The sequence below is a fragment of the Panthera pardus genome, unplaced genomic scaffold (genome assembly GCF_024362965.1).
Source record: "Panthera pardus isolate Hobbes unplaced genomic scaffold, ASM2436296v1 HiC_scaffold_8, whole genome shotgun sequence".
NCBI lineage: Eukaryota > Metazoa > Chordata > Mammalia > Carnivora > Felidae > Panthera > Panthera pardus.
The window spans coordinates 122,538,365-122,563,274 of NW_026527013.1; the positions used below are offsets into that span (position 1 = coordinate 122,538,365).

Consider the following 24,910-nt stretch of genomic DNA (forward strand, 5'->3'; position numbering starts at 1 on the left):
AGGTTCTCAGAGCGTGTTCCCTGGACCATCAGAGGTAGCATCACCTGTCAGCTTGTTACAAATACAAATCCTACCCCAATCACCCCAAACCAGAAACTCTGGATTTTACCACCAATCTGTGTTTTACCATGCAATCCGGACAATTCTGATGTATATTAGAATTTGACAGTCACTGCATATTTGAAGCTCTCTTAACTGACTTCCATTTCAATAACTTGAGATTCACTGATGCTTCCCATCCCTTCTGTAAACCGTACTGCCCAATGCCCACATGACAGAACATCCATGACTGCTAGCCAACCTTTGGGACCCTCAGTTCACTTTTGTTACTAGTTGAATCAATACTCACAAGTTTCAGTGTGGTTTACCCCAAACCCTGTTTTGACAAGTTGCACTTGTTATTATGATTACATAATTAAATATGATATAAAACAATAAAATAGGAACACAAAAATGTAACTGCTTACCTATCGTACCTAAATTCAATGATTTATGTGGCAAGTGTGAGACAGAAGGAAACAACTATAAAAATTTAGAGGGATTCTGCCCTGAGTTTGTTTCATGAGTATCTTTAAGTTCCCATTTCCCTTTGAAGAAATGAAACTAGAAATTTTAGATAGGAGCAGGGTTAAAGCAAGACAAATATGAGTACCCACATCAGCAGAATTCAGAAAAGAGCCAGGAGTCAGAATTAAAGATTAGTGAACATAATATATTTACTTGATTTAAGTTAGTACAAAATGATTAAAAATTAACACATACATTTTCATAATTCCCACCTCAACTGCTTTTTCTTCCCAATTAACTACTAATTTTGATATTCATCTTGAAAACTTCTTGAGAATTATTACCTTCTTTGTGGATAACTGAGGGTAAAATAAATAAACTACAGACAACCTATGGGGGAAAAAAGACCCTACAGTTTGTACAAGAATAAGCATAGAGATACTCAGGGGGAAAAAAAAAATGTTACACTTTTGCAAATGATTTCTAGCAGAATTCAGCATGAAATGTCAGGAAACTTTCTGGCATCTTTGATAGATTACACTTCAAAAATACAAGCTAGAGTGCCTGGGTGGCTCAGTCCATTGAGTCCATCTGACTCTTGATTTAGGCTCAGGTCATGATCTCATGGTTCATGAGTTTGAGCCCCACACTACCAGAGTTGAGCCTTCTTGGGGTTCTCTCTCCCTCCCTGTCTCTCTGCCCTGACCCTCCTCCATTTATGCTCTTGTACTTTCTCTCTCAAAATAAATACAGTTAAAAAAAATACAAACTGATCTACAGGGAACAGAAAGACATAAACATAGACTAAGATGAAAAACCAAGAAAATGAAATTAACATTTAAGATAATTAAGAACTGCAAGTGAACTGAAGTTGCAGTGCCCTCCCTGAAAGCAGTGAGGGGTGTTTTCATCGGGCCTAGTGCCTACAGGGGCTCACTTTACATCAGGCAGCATTCCAGGTGCTTCACATACAGAAACTCATGCCATACACACAACTCCGTAAGGTAGGTACTGTTGTTGCCTCCATTTTCTAGATGAGAAAACTGAAGCTGGGAGAGGTTCGATGACTTACCCAAGGTCCCACAGCTAGCCATGTGAAGACCCACATACTAGGTCTCCAGAATTCCCACTGAATCTCTGTCACATTTCCTTTGGGTCATTGTTCCTGTGTTTACTCAGTTTTACATAAAATTATATAGGTATAATTTTATATTACACATGCTCTTGCTATTTTCCATACATATATTTTTTTCATTTTGGCAATGTCTTTCTTTTCTTCACCAACACCCTGTCCCCACTCGATGGCCTTCACTGTCTCTACCCATCTCATCCCCCAGTGTATCTCTTTCTCCAAACTCATGCAAAGTTAACATTTTATTTTAATTAAGTTTGTTTATTTATTTTGAGAGAGAAAGAGAGCATGTGAGCAGCATAGGAGCAGAGAGAGAGGGAGAGAGAGAATTCCAAGCAGGCTCCATGCTGTCAGTGCAAAGCCCAACATGGGGTTCGATCCTAATCATGACCTGAGCCAATACCAAGAGTTGCATACTTAACCAACTGAGCCAGCCAGGTGCCCCCAAAGTTAACATTTAAAAATAAGATTATGAGGCTATCTTGGAGCCTGTCAAGCCCTGCTTGGAACAGAGCTTCTAAAATGACAAGTATGTCTGGAACACTGTAGTCCAAGGCTATTCCTATTGGCTATAAGCAGGGTCCCTGGAAGCACACAGCTCTTCTTAAAACAGAAAATATTTACACTAGAGGTGAAACTGAATTCTCTCTAGGCAGGAGAGTGTCCATGTGTACAAAGAAAAGGTGACCCCTGGTGGCACACCCAACAAAACCAGATTTTCTGAGGAAAGGTAATTCATGCTCATGGAAACAGTGGCATGATTCATGCCAAATTCCAAAGCAACCTTCCTGGTAGGGCCACTGGACACAAACCCATGTGATGTTTTACCCCTCAAGGATTTAAACTCATGGGAAAACAAATAAATATAAGTGTAGGGTTTTTTCCCTATTGTTAAATAAATAAATCAATAAGTCAATCAATAAAAAGATTATGACTGGGAGACAGTACACCATCTAAACAAATCTGAATCACAGAGCATCAGCCCAGACAGCAGGCTTCTAAATAACTACATAATTATGGTTCTATTACAAATATCAGTGTAACTTCTCCCCTTTGCCCAAATACACTAACAAGATCTTATCTTACTTCTAATAAACCAAAACCAGCAAATGATTTAAATAAGCAAACAACAACAAAAAAAATAAGACCATACCCTTTAAAAGTCATTTTAACACCCTTGCTTTTCAAAATACCCTGTGGATGCTTAGAAATCAGTTCTGTTTCTTGAGGCTAAGAAGGACAGATGGTATCTGGCACAAAAGGAAGGAAGGAAGGATACAGGAAGAAAGGAACAGAGGAAGGGAGGGAAAAGAGAAAAAAAGGAAAAGAGAAAGGGAAGGGGAGGGAAGGAAACAGAGAAGAGAGAAGAGAAAAAAAAGAAAAGAAAGGAAAAGAAAAGAAAAAAAGAAAAGAAAAGAAAAAAGAGTGAGAAACAGCTTCACAGATGGACCTTGAAGATTGGACAGAACAAGAAATGGAAGAGGGCATTTTCAGAAGAATGAAGAAATGAGCCAGTCCCAGCATCAAAAGCTGATTCATCATGAGTAAGGAAATGATTCCCTTTAGAGGAGTGGCTAGTTTGGGCTACTTAGAGTCCTGGCACTAGAAGCCAGAGTGAGGAACACAAACCAGATTCAACAGGCAATGAAGTTTACATGCAAGAGGGTAACGCGGTCAGCACGCCAGTGAGGGGGAGAAATAAGAACAGTACTTCTGCATGGCAAAGTCCTTACAGGATGCAGAGATAGTATGAAGGTAGAATTCATTGCTAACTCATAGCAGTCAACTGACTGCAAGTGGGCAGAAGAGGTTGTAGTCAAGGATAAGAGTGAATTAAAGATTGTCCTAATATTACTAGCCTAAGTGACAAAAATACAAAACAAAACAAAACAAAACAAAATAATGGGTGGTATTAGATAGCATCATTAATAGAGACAAAGAAGGTGGAAGAAGTTATTTTGAGGGAAATTAGGCTTCATATTTTTTTAAGTTCACTTATTTATTTTGAGAGACAGAAGAGAGTACGAGCACACAAGTGGGAAGGGGTAGAGAGAGAGGGAGAGAGAATTCCAAGCAGGCTCCATGGTGTCAGTGCAGAGCCCAATGCAGGGCTCGATCCAATGAACCATGAGATCATAACCTGAGCCAAAATCAAGAGTCAGATGCTTGGCTGACTGAGCCACCCAGGAGCCCCTGGCCTCCATATTTTAATATGGTCCAGATCTTCTTGTCTTTTCCAAGTTAATTAGTGTGAACCCAGAAGTTTTTATGACAACCCAAAAGTAAGAAATTTAAGTCCCACATGAATTGTATTCCAGATTTATCAAACTGTGACAAGAGACAAACCACAGATCCTATCAGTATCTCCCTATCTATAAAATATGAGTGTCACAACTAATTCAATAACAGGGATGCCGTGACAACTGGTAGCAGTGGACTTCGAATTCTGTAGTGCGTGACTCAGGAAGCAAGCGCTGTATGTGTGGGCATGCGGGCAGGTGGAGGGCAGTGGACACCTCAAGGAAAAAGACATGGGCAAAACTGCTAGAGGGGACATTATTAGCAAGTTATGGCTTTGATATGGGAATGACAGTTTCTCTGTAATGTTTCCACCCCTATATTAGTTTTCTATTGCTACCTTAAATTACCACAAACTTAAGGCTCAAAGAACACCTCCCAGTTATTGGTCAACAGTTCTTCTGTAGGTCAGAAGCAGCATAGTGTGGCTGGATTTTCCAGTGAGAATCTCAAATGGCTGAAATCAAGGTGTTGGCAGGGTTGTGCACTTTTCTGGAAGCTCTGTGGAAAACTCTGTTTCCAGGTACATTCAGGGCATTGGCAGAATTCGTTTCCTTCTTGTGCTTTCCACTTGGCCCCCTCCATCTTCAAGCTAGCAACGGCTTGTGGAGTCCTCACACTTTCTCTGCCACCTCTTGACTTTCAAGGACCCACATGTACATTGGGCCCTCCTGGAGAATCTGGGCTCATCTCCCTACTTCATGGAACCCTGATGGAACCTTCACTGTATTCGTGTTTTGGCATCCAAGGTACCATTAGTGTTGCAGCAGAGGGCAAATCATGGGGGCAAAAATTCTGTTGACCACAAAGACTAATAAAATTATTTAGCACTCTTTAACCATTTATATGTGCTTAGTGTTTCCTTTATATGATGACAAAATATATGATCAAAAGTACAAGATATACAGCTTCTCCCTTCTAAAAAAAAAATAAGCAAAAGGAAAATTAATGGCACTTGCCTGACAAAAGCAATGAAAGGGGCCAAGGGATGGCTTTGCAGTTTGGAATCTTTTCTTAAATCAAACCTAAATCAAACTTTGGAGCTCGGAGTCTAATTCATATTTATTCAATCAACAACTCTTCAGTCTACTTCTGTTCACGGATTTTTCTCTTAAAAGTAGGCAAAATAATTCTGAAAGGATTCAAGCATCTCCTCAGAATCTAAGTTAAGCAATAATGAGTAATATAAACAGATTACAGTGAGTAATACTGTTGATGTTGAAGCCCAGACATCACTTTATCAATAGGATGTTTTGATTCCCTACGTGTCTTACAGTTTATAAAACTGAAATGATTTAAAGCGTTTTCCCCCTCTTGGTTTGTAATGAAAGGTTAGAGTAACAATATGCTCTCCATTCATCAGAATGCTCCCCACTGTTTTTGTAAGCTTGCAATGAAAGAAATTTGTTTTGAGCTGCATTTCCAAGAGAGTGTGGGCGGGAAGTAGTTTCTATATTTAAGAATGATTCTGAATATGGCCTGAATTGATAATGAAAATTCAATGGCAAACGAGCTCATTTAAGAACAGTATGCAGCACATCATGATCATTGGCTGCTAGAATATAACATTCATGTTAATGATAACTTGCATTAGCATAAATACTTGGAGTTTTTCTCGAGGGCTAAAAAAGCTACGTATGATTCACCTTTATATCTCCATTGTACACCGTACGCAGAAAGTACCGACTAAATACATGTTGAATAGATGCGTCCAAAGTACGTTTTTACATCCATTTTGATCCTCACCACAATGTTTTCAGGGATCACATGAGGACACTGAGGTATAAGAATACCAGGGGCTTATTTTTTTATGTTTCTATTTTGGCCACAGGTATTATAGAAGTATAGCTAAATACATAAATGCATGGTGTTAGAAGTCAATCCTGGGACCAAATCATGGCTCTGCTACTCTATTTGTTTGCTTGGGCTGCCATAACAAAATGGCCACCGACTAGGCAGCTTAAACAAGAGAAATGTATTTTTTCAGTTCTAGAGGCTAGAAGTCCAAGATCAAGGCATTGGCAGGGTTGGTTTGTGGTGAGAGCCCTCTTCTCAGGTTGCAGATGGCCACTTTTGTGTTGTGGCCTCACATGGCCTTTCCTATGTGCACATGCATATCTACAATCTTAATCTCCTCTTTGTATAAGGACAACAGTCATATTGGCCCACCTATGTGACCTAAATTATGTCTTTAAAGATCTTATCTCCAAATATAGTCACATTCTGAAGCACTGGAGATTAGGACTTTCAACAACATAAACTGGGGAGTGGAGGGTGGGGGGAGACCAAAGTCTGCCTATGACAGAGACTTTATAACAGGGCAATCCTAACTCTGTGAATGGGTTTCCTCCTACTTTCTACTGAATTTGTGTCTTTTCTTGTTGATTCCTTTCTATAACCTGGATCTTAATCCTTGCTGTCTCTATATTTTCCTTACATCATTATGATGATTCTTTTTACCCTACAGGTTTTAATTTTAATATACTCAGCTTAATCAATATTTTTATATAACTTTTGTGTTTAAGAAAGAATTTCCTTTTTCAAGTACATTTCATAGTTTCTTCTAATGTGATCGGATTTTTATTTTTGTATTCACATCTTTAATTCATTTGTCTGATATTTGGCAAATGATTTAAAGTAGAACAATAACATTCTTTTTCCCCCCAAATGAACAACAGTCCTCAAAACACTTGTTGAACTGAATCATTTTCCCTGTAATGTTGTCATCTATACACACATCCTTACCTTCTCACCTGCAATCTTTCTTCATTATCCTCTACTCAGTGTTCCATCCTCACCAAAGCACTGAGACCACTCAAGCCAAGGACACAAATGACTTCCATGTGCCAAAGGCAGTGGTTACTTGCCTATCCTCATCCTACTGGACATTTTGGTATGTGTCACACAGTTCACTATTCTCTTTTGAAGCACTTTCCTTCCTTGGCTTCCATGACACTGTACTCTCTTGGTTTTTATTCCATGTCACTGACCACTCCTTTTTAGTTACCATTAGTGGCTCTAATTCTTTACCTTCATTTTAAACTCTAGACTCCTCCAGGACTCACTGTAGAGCCCCTTCTACTTCTCTATTCACACCCCCTCCTTAGATAATCTCATCTAATTCCATGTCTTTTGCATAACATTGATATGCTGTAGATTTCCTAACCTACATGAGAATCCCTGACCTCTTTCCAGAGGTCTAGACTCCATTCATTCTCTTCCCGCTGGACATTTCCACACTAATGTCTAATAAGGATCTGAAACTCAACATATCTAAATCAAAACAGTTGACTCCCCCTCTCCCAAAGCCTGTTTTGCCACCAGGCTCTCTCATCAACCGCATTTATCAAACCAAAGGTGTAAGATGTACTCTTTTAAATTTCTAAATTCTACTTACCACCCAGTCCTTTTAACTCTACCTCAAAGACAGATGTTTTTGTCTCTGTATCCCAGGATTGTCCTTCCGTGTTCAAACTACCATTATCTCTCTGGTAGACTTCTACAGTACCTCTTCCACCAGGCTGCCTCAAAATCTATCCTCCACAGTTACACTTTTCTAATCTTTATCAGAGCACATCACTCCCCAGTCTGAAATCCTTTAGAGGCCTCACTCTGCACCTAGAAACTATACTTAAACTCGTTACTCAGGCCTATAAAGCCAAACTTGGTTTGATTCCTACCTTCTCCAAACTTGTCTTGTACCACTGTTCCCCTCATGTACTTTTATATTCTGCTCCTTGAATGCTGCAAAGCTGTTCTCTCATGACGGGATATGTGCTAGTTCCACCTTAACTCTACCGGCATACTCTTCTTCAGTCCTTGGCATGGCTCAAGCCAAAACTCATGACCATCTCAGATTAAATATTACCTCCAGAGAGAGGCCTTTCCTAACTGTCTAATGAAATTCCCAGTTTTGTCTGTGTGGGTGCCCTATTTTAATTCTTTACAGAACACTACGATATATTCTTTGTTTATTTTTTCATTGGTCTTCTATTTATAACCTCCCACTAGAACAGAAGTTCTGTAAGAGCAGCAATGTATCCTCATCCTGTAAAAATGTACCTAGTACATAATAAGTGCTCAATAAATAAATTTGGGTTTTGTTTTGAAACTTTACTCAATTTCATTCATCTATTTGTCTATTTTTACACAAATACCATCCTGTCTGTATTTTGTTTTATTTTATTTTATTTTATTTTACTTTATTTTATTTATTTTATTTTTGAGAGAGAGAGAGAGGAGGAGAGGGGCAGAGAGAGAGAGAGAGAGAGAGAGAGAGAGAATCTCAAACAGGCTCCATGCTGTCAGCATGGAGCTCCATCTCACAAACAGTGAGATCATGACCTGAGCCAAAATCAAGAGTTGGACACTTAACTCAGTCACCCAGGTGCCCTGACCACCCTGTCTTTATTTTTATTACTATACTTTACTTTACTAAAGTACTATACTTTACTTTATTATATTACTTTACTTTTATTACTATAGTTTCAGCATCTATTTTAATACCTAGTAGAATAAGAACTACCACATCACATACATTTTTTTCAAAACTGTTTTTTCCACAGTTGTGAAATACCTATTTTACATATATTTCAGACTCAGTTTATCATGTTTCATTACTTTTCATTGATATTGCTTTGAATTTATAGATTAGTTTGAGGAAAACTGACATCTATATAACACTGAAGATTTACATTAAAAAATATAATGTATTTCTTTTTTTATTTAAACGTTGTTTCTCTGCCCTTTAGTTTTACAGTTTCCTTTTTATCACTTTTAAAGTTATTCATTAGCAATTTATTGATTTTTTTAAAAAAATTCTCAGGAATGTGTGTTTTTCTATTACACTTGTTAATTTCCAGTCAAGAGGATAGCTACTTTATCTAGATCTTATTGAGGACTTTCATTTGATGTAATAATTTTTGGTTGATTTTCTCGATTTTTTACATGAGATGGTAAAATTATTTTCACACGATACTTCTTCAACTTTTTTAGATACGATACTGCATTGGCTGAGACCTCCAGAAAAATGCTCAATGGCAACATTAATGCGGGCATCCCTGTTTTGTTCCATGCCTTCATGGAACCACCATTAACTAAGCCTGATCTATGTTTCTGGCAAAAATCTTTTATCACATTAAACAGGTCCCCTTTATGCATGGGTGGTTCAGTCAGTTAAGTATACAACTTCAGCTCAGGTTATGATCTCGCAGTCAGGTCCATGGGTTCGAGCCCCACATTGGGCTCTGTGCTGACAGCTCAGAGCCTGCTTCGGACTCTGTGTCTCCCTCTCTCTCTGCTCCTCCCCAACTCGTGCTCTGTCTCTCTCAAAAAATAAATAAACGTGGGGCAACTGGGTGGCTCAGTTGGTTGAGCGTCCGACTGTGGCTCAGGTCATGAACTCATGGTTTGTGGGTTTGAGCCCTGCATCAGGCTCTGTACTGATGGCTCAGAGCCTGGAGCCTGCTTCGGATTCTATGTCTCACTCTCTCTCTGCCCCTCTCCCATTCATGCTCTGTCTCTCAAAAATAAATAAACATTTTTTTTAATTTCAATAAATAAATAAATAAATAAATAAATATTAAAGTTTTTTTTAAAAATCTGTTTTACAACAAAAAAGAACTGAACATTGATACGAGGTTTTTGGGGGCAGTCCAGCAAAGTTTTACTAACAACAATTCCTAACTGTTGAGCTTCCTTTATGACGCAGATAGAGCACTTCATCTTTTTCATAGTTTATTCCTAACCATCACAGTATTTCTACAAGATGGAATATTTTTTCACCATTTTAAGAATGAGGAAATCTTGACTCAGAGATTTATGCAATTTATCATAGGTCACAAAAATCTAATAAGTAATTACTCAAGGATTTATGTCCCACTATATCTTGCTTCAAAGCCCACACTCTTCCCACTGTGTTCCATTTTTAATTCAGTGAGACATTAGACCAAGTCTTTCAACATGCCCCAGAGGAAAAAATAACAAATGTGTTGAGTTTATGGGCTAATTAATAACCATAGCTGAAGAATGTCTACCTTGATGTCAACTCTGAAGAAGATTTCAAAGGAAAAAGTCACAAGAGAACCAACATAGAGAACTAGCTGTTTGTCACTAATAGCTATATCTTGTCAAATTAATGGCTCCCATCAAAGCAAAATGGGAAAAGGCATAGATAAGCAAGTTAAACAGGTCAGTTCATACAATGGATTATAGAACAGAGATTCAAAAACATCTAAAGAGTTGAAATGTTGGGCCAAAACGAGCAAGAAAAGTTTCACATGGTTAGAAGTAACATTGACCCTTAGGCCAAACAAATCAAACACACACAAATAGGATGAGAATAACCATAGTCCTTGTGAAAAAGGTCTAGTGGTTTAAACCAAAAGCTAACCGTGTGTTATGTGGGTGCCAGGCACATTGGTACAATTCCAGTATACATGGATAGCACTGTCATTGGCCATAGCAAGAGGTTAATAGTACTACTCTCCATATCTGGAAATACAGATTTCGTTCTAGAAATTGTATTTAATTTGGCCATAGCCTACTAAAGATGCAAGTCACTATCTCATATTCATTTCATCAACTCCAGGATGGAGAAAATATCAGAGGCAATGAAGAACCCCAAGACCTTCAGTGACTGGTTAGGCAATTTTGGGGGAGCAGGAAGTCCACGCACCAGTGCACTTCTTGTGCCTCCAATAAAAAAAAAATCATCATCACATTTTTTCGTGTCATCTAAGAATTCCTGTCCGTACTTACCGCTACTCCTGTCTTATAAAGGAGGTAATGCACAGTCTGTGTAACGTCAGCAGCATGCATTAAATTGTGGTAAGGATTTTTATGCTTGCTGTATCCTACTTCCAGGGCCTCCACAAATGAGACAAGAGCAGAAATGGGGATCTGAAAGAGAGCAGGAAGGTGGATTAGCTAGTGATTTGGTAGCCTGAAGTGAGGCAGCAGAAATCTAAGGCACTCCAGCTGCCTCTTTCTGGAGGCATAACATACCACGTGAAGAAACGTGAACTTTTCAAAATTAGTAAAAATCACTGAACAAATTATCAGCTGATTTGAAAAATCTCCCGGGAAGTCCCTGGTTTAAGAACAGTCTGCCCTGCAAATTGCTTTTTGTGCTCAGTTTCTAGCTCCAGGGGGAACGAAACAGGATCATCTCAAAGACATTTAGGGCAGAAAGGTAGGTGTTCATTTATATCTCAAGCAAAGGGTCAAGTCTTTTATTTCTTGAGAAATAAATGAATACAAGCTGTGTAGCATATATCATTTATTTGGGGGGGAAACATAAAGTACATAGAGATCTCAAGTTGTAAAATCATTGCAAAATAAACTTAGGCTGCCACCTCCTGAAAACTGTGCCCTTTAGAAGGAGTGATTGTATGCCCTGGACACATGGAAAAAACACAACAAAATATGTTCTATTACTTGGCAATTTATTATTGTTGCATTGCAATTTGGATTAATATTTTCAATTAGCCTAATTCTTTTTCTGTCTCAAATATGTATAATATACATACGTGCTTTTTGTGTGTGTGGCAGAAAATAAAGACTAGTGCAAAATACTTCTACAAAAAAAAGGGGCCCCTGAAAACATTCACTGTATTTATTTTCTGGATAAATTCCTTGGTTTAGAGTAAATTATCAAATATAACACTGGGGAAAAAAGAGAGAGTGTGTATTCCAGTATTCCAGGAGACTAACCATCACGTTAGAAAGGAAAAAAAAAAAAGGAAAATGCTTTACTATTACGCTTTGTGAGCATCCATTACATGTTCTTCCTTGGGCACATCCTTCAATATTTACCATTTGTGGGTTTTTAAAAATGTAAACGTTGCCTCTCATATGTCAGAGACTCAGTCATTATCATTTTTAAGATGAAGATTCAATAAACCTAGGTTCTTTGGACTGTTCATGAGAGATCCATGAGTCACTGAAGTGTTAGGTTACAAGATGTGCATATGTGCACAAGAACTGAGTATCCACCAGGTTTTCAAGCAGATTTTTGATACAAAAGTAATTGAGGACCACTGCATTTATGGCTATGTAAGAAATACACCTCCACCTGTGTTAGGAAAGTGATAAAGAACTGCGCTGTCTAGAGAAATCAAGGCATTATATTAAAAAAACAAAAAACAAAAACCCTGCGATTTCCAGAGGTTCATCCATATGATAAGAGAAGTGCAAGGAACATGGTACAATAAAGGTCACTGGACAAATGCACAGATTTCCTGAGGAACCTGGCCCCACCTCTAGAGTCTGTGGTATTAGAAAGCAGAGGGGTTTGAACACTGAAAACAATTCATGCTCTTTACTTAAAGTTGAAGAATTAATTTGAAGCATGAATGGCTGGGAAATACCGATGATCTGTCACAGATGATAAGTGAGAGCATTTGTCTGAATCTGAGCCAAGTGGTGGGGAAAGAAGTTTGCAGAGACAGCAGATGCACACTCTGTCTCCATTACTGTCTCCATGCCAGGAGTGCTTGACAATACATGAAATCAGGCTGAAATGAGACCCGCAGGCCGAGTTGTAGGGGAGTTCTGCTAGTCCACACTTCCGGTTGTACTTCTAGGAAGACTAGGATCAAACTGTGTGGCTCCAGCCTCTTGCCTGCCGTGAGCCCCACTGGACAAGGGCTTAAGGAAAAGTTCCCACTGCAGAATTCAGGGAAGTGGCTGTCTGGATGATGCTTCCCAAGTCACCCACAGCAGTTTTTAGTCCATATTAAAAGGATCCTCTTGGTCTTAGCCCAAAAGTCATGCAAGGGTGGACAATGCATGCATATTTTAAAAGTAGGCAGTGGGGCTCCCGAGTGGCCCCTCAGTTGGTTGGGCGTCCGACTTCAGCTCAGGTCATGATCTCACAGCCTGTGAGTTTGAGCCCCACGTCAGGCTCTGTGCTGACACCTCAGAGCCTAGAGCCTGCTTCAGAGTCTGTGTCTCCCTCTCTCTCTGCCCTTCCCCTGCTCAAGCTCTGTCTCTCTCTCTCTCAAGAATAAATAAACATTAAAATAAATTAAAATAAATTAAATAAATAAATAAAAGTAGGCACTGACCTTGAAACGGCTGATCAGATCATAGCGTGTGAGTAATTCATAGAAAATGAATTTCAGGGCATGATCCCCGCTGGCCTCATTGAGGGAAAAGACATCAAAGGACCACTTGTCCACATCCTGTATGGCAGGGCAGGGAGAAAGAATGCCTTAGTCCATAGCCACTTGCACAGCTACCAGTTTCCCCACTTGGGAGTTACCCCATAACCCTCACCCAGGATTTTCACAGCCCAAAACTCTGACACCCTTTCCGCCCTCAAACTTTTTCCAATTTGGCACACACACATAAGTAGCATGTACTGATAAAACAATTTTAAGTAGTCTTACTATTTGTAACAACAGCTCTAATTTATGGAGTGCCTACCACATGCTAGGCATTGTGATGTGTGATAAATACATGATTTGTCCTGAAAACAACCCTAAGTGGTAGGCAGTATTGGTCACATCTTACAGATGAGAAAACTGAGAAGTGCATTTCCCTCAGACGCACCACAAATGAAGTGTTAGAGACACAAGTGGGGGCGAGGACACAAACACAGTCAACAGATGCTTCAGCTCAAGCTCTTTCCATTAAGCCTGTCCACTGCACCGCTGAACTTCCCATTTTTATTCACTTCACAACAACCTAGGGTGCTTCCCTCCTCCAAACTTCTCCCCAGTCCCTTACTATTACCTATGGACTTCCTTAGTCCACAGTTGAAAACATTAACCCACTTAAAATCTTCAGAAAAATGCCTGATACAGAATACAAGTAATATGTCACTTCAGTTCAAACCGCTGAGCTAAAACCGTGGAGAAAGATTTCATTTCACAAAACAGAAAAATGCTACCACTTTTGGAGTCACTGATCTGAGAACCTAGCCCTCAAATCTGTAAGTCACTTTACTAAAAAAAGTAAAACTAAGACCTAAGCTGAAGGCGCTCCTCGCACACCATTCTTGAAGTTCAAAGGCTTATGTGTCTATAAAGATATAGACTCCAAGATATATGTAAACTTGTCTGATGTGTCTTTGACTTATAGTCAGCCACTTGTGGATGTAGTAAACAAAAGTGTGTTTAAGCAATAGTTAAAGCAACAGTTATTTGGTTTCTTGTGTCAAGAGTTTCACTTTCAGGGGTGCCTGGGTGGCTCAGTTAGTTAAGCTTCCAACCTTGGCTCAGGTCATGATCTCGTGGTGGTACAGATCTCTGATGGTACAGAGCCTGCTTGGGATTCTCTCTCCTTCTCTTTTTCTCTCTGCCCCTTCCCCACTTGTGCATTCTCTCTCTCTCTCTCTCTCTCTCTCTCTCTCTCTCTCTCTCTCTCTCTCATAAATAAATAAATAAACTTAAAAGGGGGGGGGGTTAACTTTCAGTAAAGACAGTGTCCTGCCATAAGCATGCCAATAAGGACCCATGTGAGACCATGCTGAGTCAACGTAAAGTGTCAGATGCTTCCCTGGAAGAGACTCTGGTGGTCTGGAACTGTTAGCCTAAGTGGCTCTCACCTCAGCCCTCAGTGCATTCCAACATCAGCCAGCTATTCCAATCCTGTACCGTCTCAAACATCCCAACCACCAAAGATCATCCTAAGGCCACTAGAGTCTCTCTCTTGGATGCCAGGGCACAGGAAAACTAAATCATATATAGGGAAAACAAAACTTTTCCAAAAAGGGTTTCAGTGGATTGTTTCAACTGACACTTACTGGTAACCTCACCTCAGCCTTCTATAATTTCTCCTCCATTATAACAACTAAAGAAATAGCTCTAAGTATTGAGCATATTTTCTGTGCCAGGCTCAGTGAGAGAAGTGTTAATGTACATTTGCTAGCCCTCACAACTCTAGAAATAGGTGTTACTTTCCCCACTTTTGCAGATGGCAACCTCTGAAAGACGAGAGGAATTGGCTAATGCCATTTGGTGGCAGATCCAGGTAACAGTCCCAATGATATCACTGCCAACAGATGGCATTGTAAACTCAGTGAATATATGCTGTGACTGAGGTCTCATGCCCCAAATGCCCAACAGGGCCCAGGCCATAGACAGTGGGGCCATTTAAGATAACCCAAGACCTAAAGCTTCACCTTAGCTACCATAATTGCCATTGTCATGCCATCCATCGTCTGACCATTAGTCCTAAGGAAAAGTCCACAGACAACTCAGTAGGTGGGAAAACATTTTGTGATTTTTTAATCCTATTCTCTCAAATAAATAGAAAAGAGAAAGGCTGTCGCTGAAAATTGAGAAATCATCACAGTAAGAAGTCATTATTTATTCTGAATATTAGGAGTTAGAGAAACAGGAGGAAGAGTGTGAATAGTGAGATGGATGTTCTCTCCTGCCACTCATTTTTATTTATTTTTTTAAATAAAGAATATGTTTATTATTTTTTTAATATGAAATTTATTGTCAAATTGGTTTCCATACAACACCCAGTGCGCCTCCCAACAGGTGACCTCCTCAACGCCCATCACCCACTTTCCCCTCCCTCACACTCCTCATCAACCCTCAGTTTATTCTCAGTTTTTAAGAGTCTCTTATGGCTTGCCTCCCTCCCCCTCCTTTTTTTCCCCCTTCCCCTCCCCCATGGTCTTCTAAGTTTCTAAGGATCCACCTAAGAGTGAAAACATATGGTATCTGTCTTTCTCTGTATGACTTATTTCACTTAGCATAACACTCTCCAGTTCCATCCACATTGCTACAAAAGGCCATATTTCATTCTTTCTCATTGCCTAGTAGTATTCCATTGTGTATATAAACCACAACTTCTTTATCCATTTGTCAGTTGATGGAGATTTAGGCTCTTTCCATAATTTGGCTATTGTTGAAAGTACTGCTATAAACATTGGGGTACAAGTGCCCCTATGCATCAGCACTCCTGTATCCCTTGGGTAAATTCCTAGCAGTGCTATTGCTGGGTCATAGGGTAGATCTATTTTTAATTTTTTGAGGAACCTCCACACTGTTTTCCAGAGTCTGCCACTCATTTTTAAAAGGGCCGTAGTTGTGATTCTCCAAATTTAATGTTCTTCAGAACCACCCAAGGTGCTCAGGAAAAAATGCTGATTCTTGGGTGAGGGATTTGCAGAATCCTGCCACAGGACGTGGAGTCTCCATTTTTAACAAGCACCTACTTTAACTGTCTTAAGCCATTCTTCCTGTCTTACCAAACTTGGCCCAAGGCCCATTCCTGAAGAAAAATTTCATGAACTTCCTATCAGTCTAACATAGCCTGAAACTCCTCATTTCCTCCCACTTTAAACCTGGAGTCTGCCCAGGGTGTCTCTTTCTAAGTTACACAACAGCTGCCTTCTAAACAATAACAACACTTCTATAATTTCAATAACCCCACCTCAAAAGATTAGAGAGAAAACTCCCCAAATGAGAAGCTAGCATATATTGGATAGAAAAAATTAAAAGAACAAAAATTTCAAATTTAGAGATTGGTGGTGGTTAATTATTCTCTTATTTAAGTGTGATTTTATGCCATGTTCTTACATTAATCACAAAGGTTAACATGACAGTGGCATGATGGTTATTTTACTGAATTGTATTTTATAAGTCTTTCAGGAAATTTTCTATAATAGAAGGAAACAATAGTGGTTCCATATAAACTGCTGGCAATGAAGTAGAAATAACCTTTCCTAACAGGCACCACCTAAAACAAAACAAAAAAAAAAAGGAAAGAAAAAAAAAAAGAATATCTGTGTGATCTTGCCAACTCACCTTCAATCCACTGCAGATAAAACCAAAGTCTTGTGGGGGTGGGGGGTGGGGTAGAAATATTACATTGTAAAAAGATCTTGAACTTCCCCAGTAAACAGCAGACAGGATCAAGACAAAGGGAAGCTTTAGCCTTATGCACATTATCAGCAATACTTGTGGAGAAGGGTAGTAATTTGGAGAGTTAGTACTTATTCTTGGGCTGTATCATCTAGGTTCCTTTCCCCTCAGAAAGACAACATGTGCTCATCTGAGAATTACTTTTCCCTAAGCTAAAAAATAACAATTCATGGATATCCCAGGTTGCTCCACATTTTCTTCAGTTATTTTGCATAGAAAAGATGCTCCAATTTAGAAGAAATATTTTCATAAATTTCTTAGCACAGGTATAACCACCTGTGTTGATGTTCACAATAAAAGAAGAAATTATAAGATAAAGGCTTCTTTTAATGTCCCTAAGCTTTCATTGAATGTTTCAGGTTCAGTTAAGAAAATCAATGCAGCTTCATAATGGGTGTTATGAAACATCAGATCTCGTGAAGCGATTTCACTGATTAAATGAGAAATGTCGCTACGAATTTCACCAATGTATTGGGCACTGGTGGGGGGATTGAAAAGGAGTGACAGGAAACGTGTCTTCTTGCTGTAACCTTCTTGAGTATCTTTCCTGTTCTTAGGATGAGCTAAGAGACAGAAAATGGAGAACTGAGAATCTGAATATAGGGTCTCACAAATTCAATTAGTGAATGTTCTTGCAGCAAGAGAAAGAGACTATGAAATATATAATCAAAATGGCCCCAAAAGGCTCACTCTTGACATTGAATTAAGCACTCCCATCCCTGATTCCATAAATAGGTAATTTAAGTTATCTTCCAAAAATATCATCAGGTAATACATGTTTCAGGTTTCAGAGAAAGACAATACATTTAACAATAGTAATGATGCTAGGATGTCCCTGAGCAAATGGATGATTCCATGTACAGACATCATGCAATCTCAAGGAGCCAAGTGATCTGGCCCTTAGCACAGCCCCACCCTCAAATCCAGAAGCCAGACCCGCTTTAGTACAGCCAGGATAACCTCAAACCAGTGGACCTGAACGGATGCATATCTAGAGGAATACATCCGCTTTGAGGCTTTTAGAGATATTCTATACAATTCCAAGAGCTTGCCTGACAAAATAATTCTCCAGGACTTAGCACACTTAGACTCAAATGTCTATGTAACTTCTCATGGAACTTTTGGGCTCAGTGGGAGTCTTGGGTAAACAGTAGGATACATGGGTTCTGGGGGCATACATTCATGCAGTAAAACGTTACTGAGAGCTTACAATGTGATTGGAACTCTGGTATCAAACTTTAGCTCTGGCTGTAATTAACTGTATCTTTTTAAAAATCTCACTAAGTCTCAGTTTTTTCATCTACAAAATGGGCTTAGAGTAGATAATCAGACAATGATACCACTTTGATCAGCAAAGATCCTTCTGATGGTGATGTAGAAAAATATGAAACCCACACTGTGTGATTTAAAAAATTATCAGGGCGCCTGGGTGGCTCAGTTGGTTAAATATCTGACTCTTGATTTCAGTTCAGGTCATGATTTCACGGTCATGATCTCGCCACCATGAGATTGAGCCCCGTGTCAGGCTCTTGCTGAGCATGGAGCCTACTTGGGATTCTCTCTCTCTTCTCTCCCCTTCTCTCTCTGGCCCTTCCCTACTCATTCTCTCTCTCCCTCTGTCTCTCTCTCTCTCTTAAAATAAATAAATAAGCATTTATAAATAAACAAACAAACAACAAAAAGAAAGAAAAAAATTAGCAAGACAAAGGCAAAAAGATTGTGATACTGTAAGAACAGATAAGTGAAAAATAAGAAGTCAAGAATGACTGGGAAACCTGCACATGAAAGCCTCTCATTTTCTAACAACAAATGTAACTATACTTTTTATAGGATACCGTGTACACTGTAAGATCTTTTCATTGGTATTACCTTTAATGCTTCAATAACAGCTGGTGGGTAGCTCAGTCCAACCATGTTTGACGTCCGTCTGTACATTCTGGCAAAGTCAGAGGGGAGAAATGCAATGTCATATCTTACAAACAGGAATTAGCAGGACACACACTTATACTAAGTGCTGACAAATAATGAGAAGTCATGTCGTTGGGTGAACCAAGAAACGTAATGGTGTTTTACAACCTTTTTCATAGTCATTCAAGTCGCCTAAGAAAGAGTTAAATTCAAGAGAAATTAAAGCAATCCCAAATATGTGAACCATTGGAAAGAAACAAAAAAAAATTAATCTCTGTGCCCCAAATTGGAAAGTCAATTATTAAAATGGGTCACTTCTTCTGCCAGAAGTGAATTATAGTACAGCATAGACAGTATGCAAAGTAGCACTTTAACCTGAATGAGGAACTCCTATGGGCAACCCATTTGGAAGAGCTTGTTCTTTAGAACTGTCAGAAACAAAAAGAAAAATGTCCCAGGTGAACTCTGAACTGAATGTGGCATTTCTAAAACCTGTAACTGTGTAATGAGGGTCATAGGAAGAATAAATTGATTTGTGCAGTAAGGATTATAGGAAGAAGAAATCAATTACTGCAATCTATTTCTGGGGAAGGGGGCAATTTAACTTAAAGAGCAAAATGGCCAACAAAATTGGAAAGTGTCATGGGGAACTCAAAGCCTTTCAACAAACTGGTCCCTGTGGGTCAACAACCTCAAGGCATCTTTGCCCTGTTCCAAATGCAGGCACTATCCACATATGTCAAAGGATGATGGATTAGATGATGGCCTTTTTAAAAACTCAAACCAGATCTTTTCTAGTTAACAGAAAGCATTCTGAGCAAAGGCAAACGCTTGTCCTAATGATGCTACAGAGATTAAATAGATATGTTTTGGCAATCCCTCATTCAAGACTATCTGTTTCCACCAGAATTTTCTGGTTTATAAAGACACCAAAATTAAATCAAAGAAAAGCTTTCAGTTGTTGGAAACTGGTGTTCCTTTTGCTGCTTTGGTCATTGAATGACAGCTATCTTTACCTCTCCACAAATATCCCGGCCTGCACTGCATGGACAATGCTCTTGAACCGTGGTTTCTCCTCGCTCCTTCTGAGCATCATCCCCATCTGCCTCGTGAAGGTGGAGGCCAGCCAGTCTCGGACCTCAGAAGGCACTGCATCTGACTGAATGTCACTGAGTTCATCCTCTGTATCCAGGAGTCGCCTGAACGGAGGAAATACAACCAGGACACTGAGATTAAATCTGAAGTTAGAGCTCTCTGTTCAAAACAGCTGCTCCTTCTTTCTACCCCACCTGCATACATAGGTACAACGAAACCAGATAAAAATGGCCACAAAAAATACAGCATGTTTTTAGTAAGGCTTGTAAAACCTCACCATTTATGTTTCAGGATGGTTCTGTCTACCAGACTGGACAAAGAAACACAGAACTCAGAGGAAGTCAAATATACTCCATCTCAGGCTGTAGGTCTCAGACCCACTGCACTAAGGAGCACCCAGTATCTGTATTCCTAGGTTTGTGGAATTTGAATGGGATATAAATCCTCCACTTAAACATGCAATCACAGGGAGGTTTATTTTAGAGATGGACCATGTGGCATTATTTTGGGTTTAAAAAAAGAATATTTAAAGACTTTGCTATAGACAATAATACTGTATCACAAACTCCGAAGTTGCTAAGACTAGATCTTAATTGTTCCCACCACAAAAAAATAATGATGATTATGTGACCTGATAGAGGTGTTAGCTAACACTATGGCGGTAATATTATAATATATAACATATAATAAATCAACCCACTGTACAACTGAAAGTTACCCAATGTTATACATCAATTATAAATAAATTTTTAATAAAAATAAGTTTAAAATAAAATAAAATAAGTATTTTTTTAAAAATTTAATTTAAAAGAGAAAAAGAACTACTTTGTAAAATATTATCCAAATCACATCAACCCAGTCCTCTGAAATAATAAACATCTGAAATGATGTCAACTGATATGCTTTCTAGTTTGATAGCACATTATAGAAATTTAAATTCTAAATTCAAGAAAAATTTCCAAAATAATTCAGTTCTTCATTTGAGCTCAGCTACGTAAGTCAGATGTGCTTACCTGACTTTTCAAACTTGTTCATAGGTCAGACCACCAGAAGAGAACATAAATAGTAATGAGTTATAATAAAATTATATTTTATATTTATATTAAGCCCTGCTAAAAATAAGCAGTATAAACCGGTGTTCATAAAAAGGGTTTTTTAAAAAAGGTTCTTTTTCCCCCCTTTAGACACATCAATTGGGGGGCAGGGGAGAAAATGAAACATTTGGGGAAAAACTAAAATATCAAATTTCCTTAAATTAGGAACTAAGGATGTCACCAAACACTAAGCCACATACATAATTCTTAGATCAGGGGGAAATCCTTTCAGATTGGAATCTGGCACAGGAAAGTAAGACTGACAGAGGAGCTTGTCTGAATTAGGAAAAAGAAGATAACATTTTCATATTTACCATGTCAACATTTTTCAAAAGAAAAGCCGTTTTGCTATTTTCAAATGCATTTGGTGACTGGAAGTGCTTTCATACTTTTGGGTAATTCAAGTGGGATGAGTCTATTAAGAAAATCAGTAACATGTAAGATTGAAGGAGGAATTCTCAGTGCTTAAGGGGATAAATGCTTCACTACCACTTCAGGAGTTTCCGCTTAGAGACAGATGTGAATTAAAACACGAACATAATTTTTAGGCTGAGGCTGACAATGTGCAATAATTACAGTGGAACTCTACACTTGATAAGAAATCTTACCATATTTTAAAAAATCATTTCTTCTCCTCTTACATTATCTCCCTTCATTGTCATAAAGGCCATGTGAGAGAAGTTCAAGTAGCTTCTTTTCTAGATGAGGAGGTACAGAGGATGTGCGAGGGTGAAAATCTACCTGATTCCTTTGTGGAAACTAAAGTGCCATGACCAGTCATTTGACTGCTACCCCATACAGGCCATGGGGGACATTTCAGAAAACCACATGACAGAAAACTTCCCATCAGTGCACTAACTTCTGTCATTTCTAGCTTACCTGGTTTCATCAATGTACACGGATTCAAGTACTGTGGCTGCATATTCCAAATTCTTCTTAAGATCTACCACTGAAGCCTCTCCTCTTTCTAATTGTTTGACCAAAGACCGTAGCCTAGGGGGAAAAAAAGACATGACTAAACTAGAATAGAGGAAACAAAGAACAATCTTACAATTATAGTGACACATTTTACAGCCGTTGAATATTTTTATTTATCCCAATATACCTGAAAGGAAAACACAAATCTAGTGATGGAGTTGACCAGTATTTCTCAAAAGAGCAAGTTATAAAACAAACACATACGTTTTTGCCAATGTGAAGCAAAAACAAAAAATGTTCTCATCCACCAGGCACTGACCACCCCCGAGACTTCTAGCTATCTTTTATCTAAGAGTTCCCTAAATGACCAATGATTTTGCTGCTTCTCTGATTTCAATTTTTTTGGTTCTAATTGGACGTATTAAAGCATGAGCAGCACCAATATTCACCAAATGCCACTGGAGATTCCACTGTGTTGAAGACTATGTTATGTTTGTTCAGCAGTGACCAGCTTCATGAGCCTGCATGGGTAACCTCATGGCCAACAGGTGTTCCAGGATAGGTAAGGAGAGTCAGACCACCAAAATACCCATAGAGGGCTACATAAGGAATACATGAAGAGAAACTATTTTCCTGGACAGGAGGAATTCCTTGCAGATTAATACCCCAGCTCTAAGCGGGGGGTGGGGGGTGGGGTGGAGGGTTGGGGGGGGGGGAAGAGGCTGGATGATAAACCAAGGTAATGAAGACAAGACCTTCCCCACTGCTGGTCAAGTATTCCAGACAATGTAAAAGAAATGATAAAATATGCTCTCTTATTTATATCAACATTATCCCCACAGAGAAGGAGTTAGCATATATGAGAGCAATAAAATGACAGCAGAAGATCAAAGTCCAGTAACTGAGAACTCTGTAAATACCAGAGATATGGAGGTTGAACAAACTCCTTGGGCTGTTTGACACTAGGTAAAGCAAAGAGCAGAAACTTTGAGGACAACCTTGGGTCTGAGCCCCATATCCCAACATATTAGCTATGCTATACCAGGCCAGTTATTTAACTTCTCTGAGTGTCAGCTAAAAAAAAAAAAAAAAAAAAAAGGGAGATTCAACCACCAAATGTTCTAAGTTGATATAAAGATTGAATCAAATTGATATTAATATGTTCACATCAATCATGTGGATTTTTTCTAGCTTTAATATAATTAACACATCACATTGTATAAATTTAAGGTGTGCAACACAGTGATTTGACACATGCATATACTGCAAAAATGATTACCAGAATAGGATTAGTTAACACATTCATCATCTCAAATATTTACAACCTGTTTGTGTGTGTGTGTGTGTGTGTGTGTGTGTGTGTGCGCGCGCGCCAAAGACATTTAAGATTTACTCTGTTGGCAACTTTCAAGTATACAATACTTGAAACTAATACTTGCTAACTATAATCACGGTGCTATAATCACCAAAACACATTAGATCCCCAAAACTTATTCATCTTATAACTAAAAGTCTCTATTCTTTGACCAACATCTCATTTCCTCTTTGTTTTTCTGAAGGCAATTGTTACTATTATTGCTGCTGTTATTCAGTGACCTTGATCATCAGAGGCAGCCAGACAGGAAACATTATAGCAATATACCTAAGAGTATTATGAAGTCTCCATTTCCCAAGGCTATGCCCACGTTCCTGACTTCAAAATATCCTCAGATTTGCCATCATAAGACATAATAGGTCACTTCTTGGCCAGGTGTAGACTACTCCCCTCCAGATCTACATGAAAATGATCACCTGTAAATACTGAGGAAAAGTTCTGGATTAACCTTAAACAGTAGTTCAGCCACACAAAAGAAAATTCCCAGGAATTTCAGTGATGTAAAATACAGAAGAAATTAGATTGAGGATGGTCACTACTGGACTTGTGAATCTCCAGCACGTAATGGGAAAATAGGCAAAGGAAACCAGCAGAGGCCTCTGTGGGCTTAGAGGTAAGGATCAACCCTATGGCTCCCATTAGCAGCACTAGGAAGTGTTCTGGATTTCAGGGGCAGCAGGACAGGGAGTTGGCATGGAGGGCTTACCAGTCACTCACACACAGTGGACAGCCAGCCTGCCAAAGAATGGGGAGATTGTTGTAGCTGTGAGCCCTGAGAGCTATTCCAAATAAGGAATGGAAGTTCTTTAGCAAAACACATTCCTGGCAAAGTCTGCCTCTAATTTTGACTCTCACCTCCAGGGGCCCAACTACCCCCAAGATGTCTGGAATCTCAACCAACAAAGTCAAATGAGGGTAAATTTAAAAAAAATTTTTTTTAATTTTCTCCCTTCATTTGGGGTTTAAAGATTCCACCAGGAATTGACATGAATCTCTAATAGGACCCATGTCAAATCTCAAAACCTAAGAGGAATGAACCAAAAGTAAAAAAAAAAAAAAAAAAAAAAAAAAAAAGGCTAGACAAAACGTAAGACTAATAGAAGTAAGGACCAGATGATTCTGTCTACCTGCAATAGGGCTTCCATAAGAAATAAACAAACAGAAGCAGCTTTAGTCAAACAAGTTTTCCTAGACTGAAGAAAGCCTTTTGTAAGAGGATGAAAAGGGATCAGATAAAACCAGGAAAAAATAAATAAAAACATCCAACATTTGCTGTTGTAATTTTTCATTTCAAGGAATAGAGAAAAGAACTTGAAAACGTTTGAGAAAATAAAATATATGACTTACAAAGTAAATAGAAATGTAGCTGGCCATAGAATTCTACCATGCCAAATACCAGAGAGCAATTTAAAAGTAATACCATTTTTTAAAGAATAATGTGGTATAATTCAAGAGATCTATGTCTATATCTATACAGTAGAATTGCCTACAAATATATTCTCAGGTGTGGATAAGTTCAAAAATCCATCATTAATATGATTTTCCAAAAAAAACAAAACAAAACAAAAAAACAATAAACTTGAAGGCATACTCTAGGACAGTGATCTTTCAAGGGTGGGCATACATTCATGGTTCTCCCATTAAATGGATTGTGAATTCATGACCTAGATTTAACTAAGCCAGTCTTTACAAAATA

The 24,910-nt window shown here is 38.7% G+C and overlaps 1 protein-coding gene across 10 annotated transcripts in view; it reads right to left on the reverse strand.

The window, feature by feature from the left end:
* Positions 1-24,910, reverse strand: part of PDE1C (phosphodiesterase 1C) — a 509,522-nt gene that overhangs the window by 102,100 nt on the left and 382,512 nt on the right. For all 10 annotated transcript variants that reach the window (XM_019443747.2, XM_019443746.2, XM_019443745.2 and 7 more), the window contains exons 4-8: positions 21,801-21,914; positions 19,749-19,931; positions 18,694-18,760; positions 13,006-13,122; positions 10,697-10,837 (exon numbers count right to left, since the gene is read on the reverse strand). In XM_019443747.2, coding sequence (XP_019299292.1) covers positions 10,697-10,837; positions 13,006-13,122; positions 18,694-18,760; positions 19,749-19,931; positions 21,801-21,914 — 622 coding nt within the window. The remainder of the gene's footprint in view (positions 1-10,696; positions 10,838-13,005; positions 13,123-18,693; positions 18,761-19,748; positions 19,932-21,800; positions 21,915-24,910) is intronic.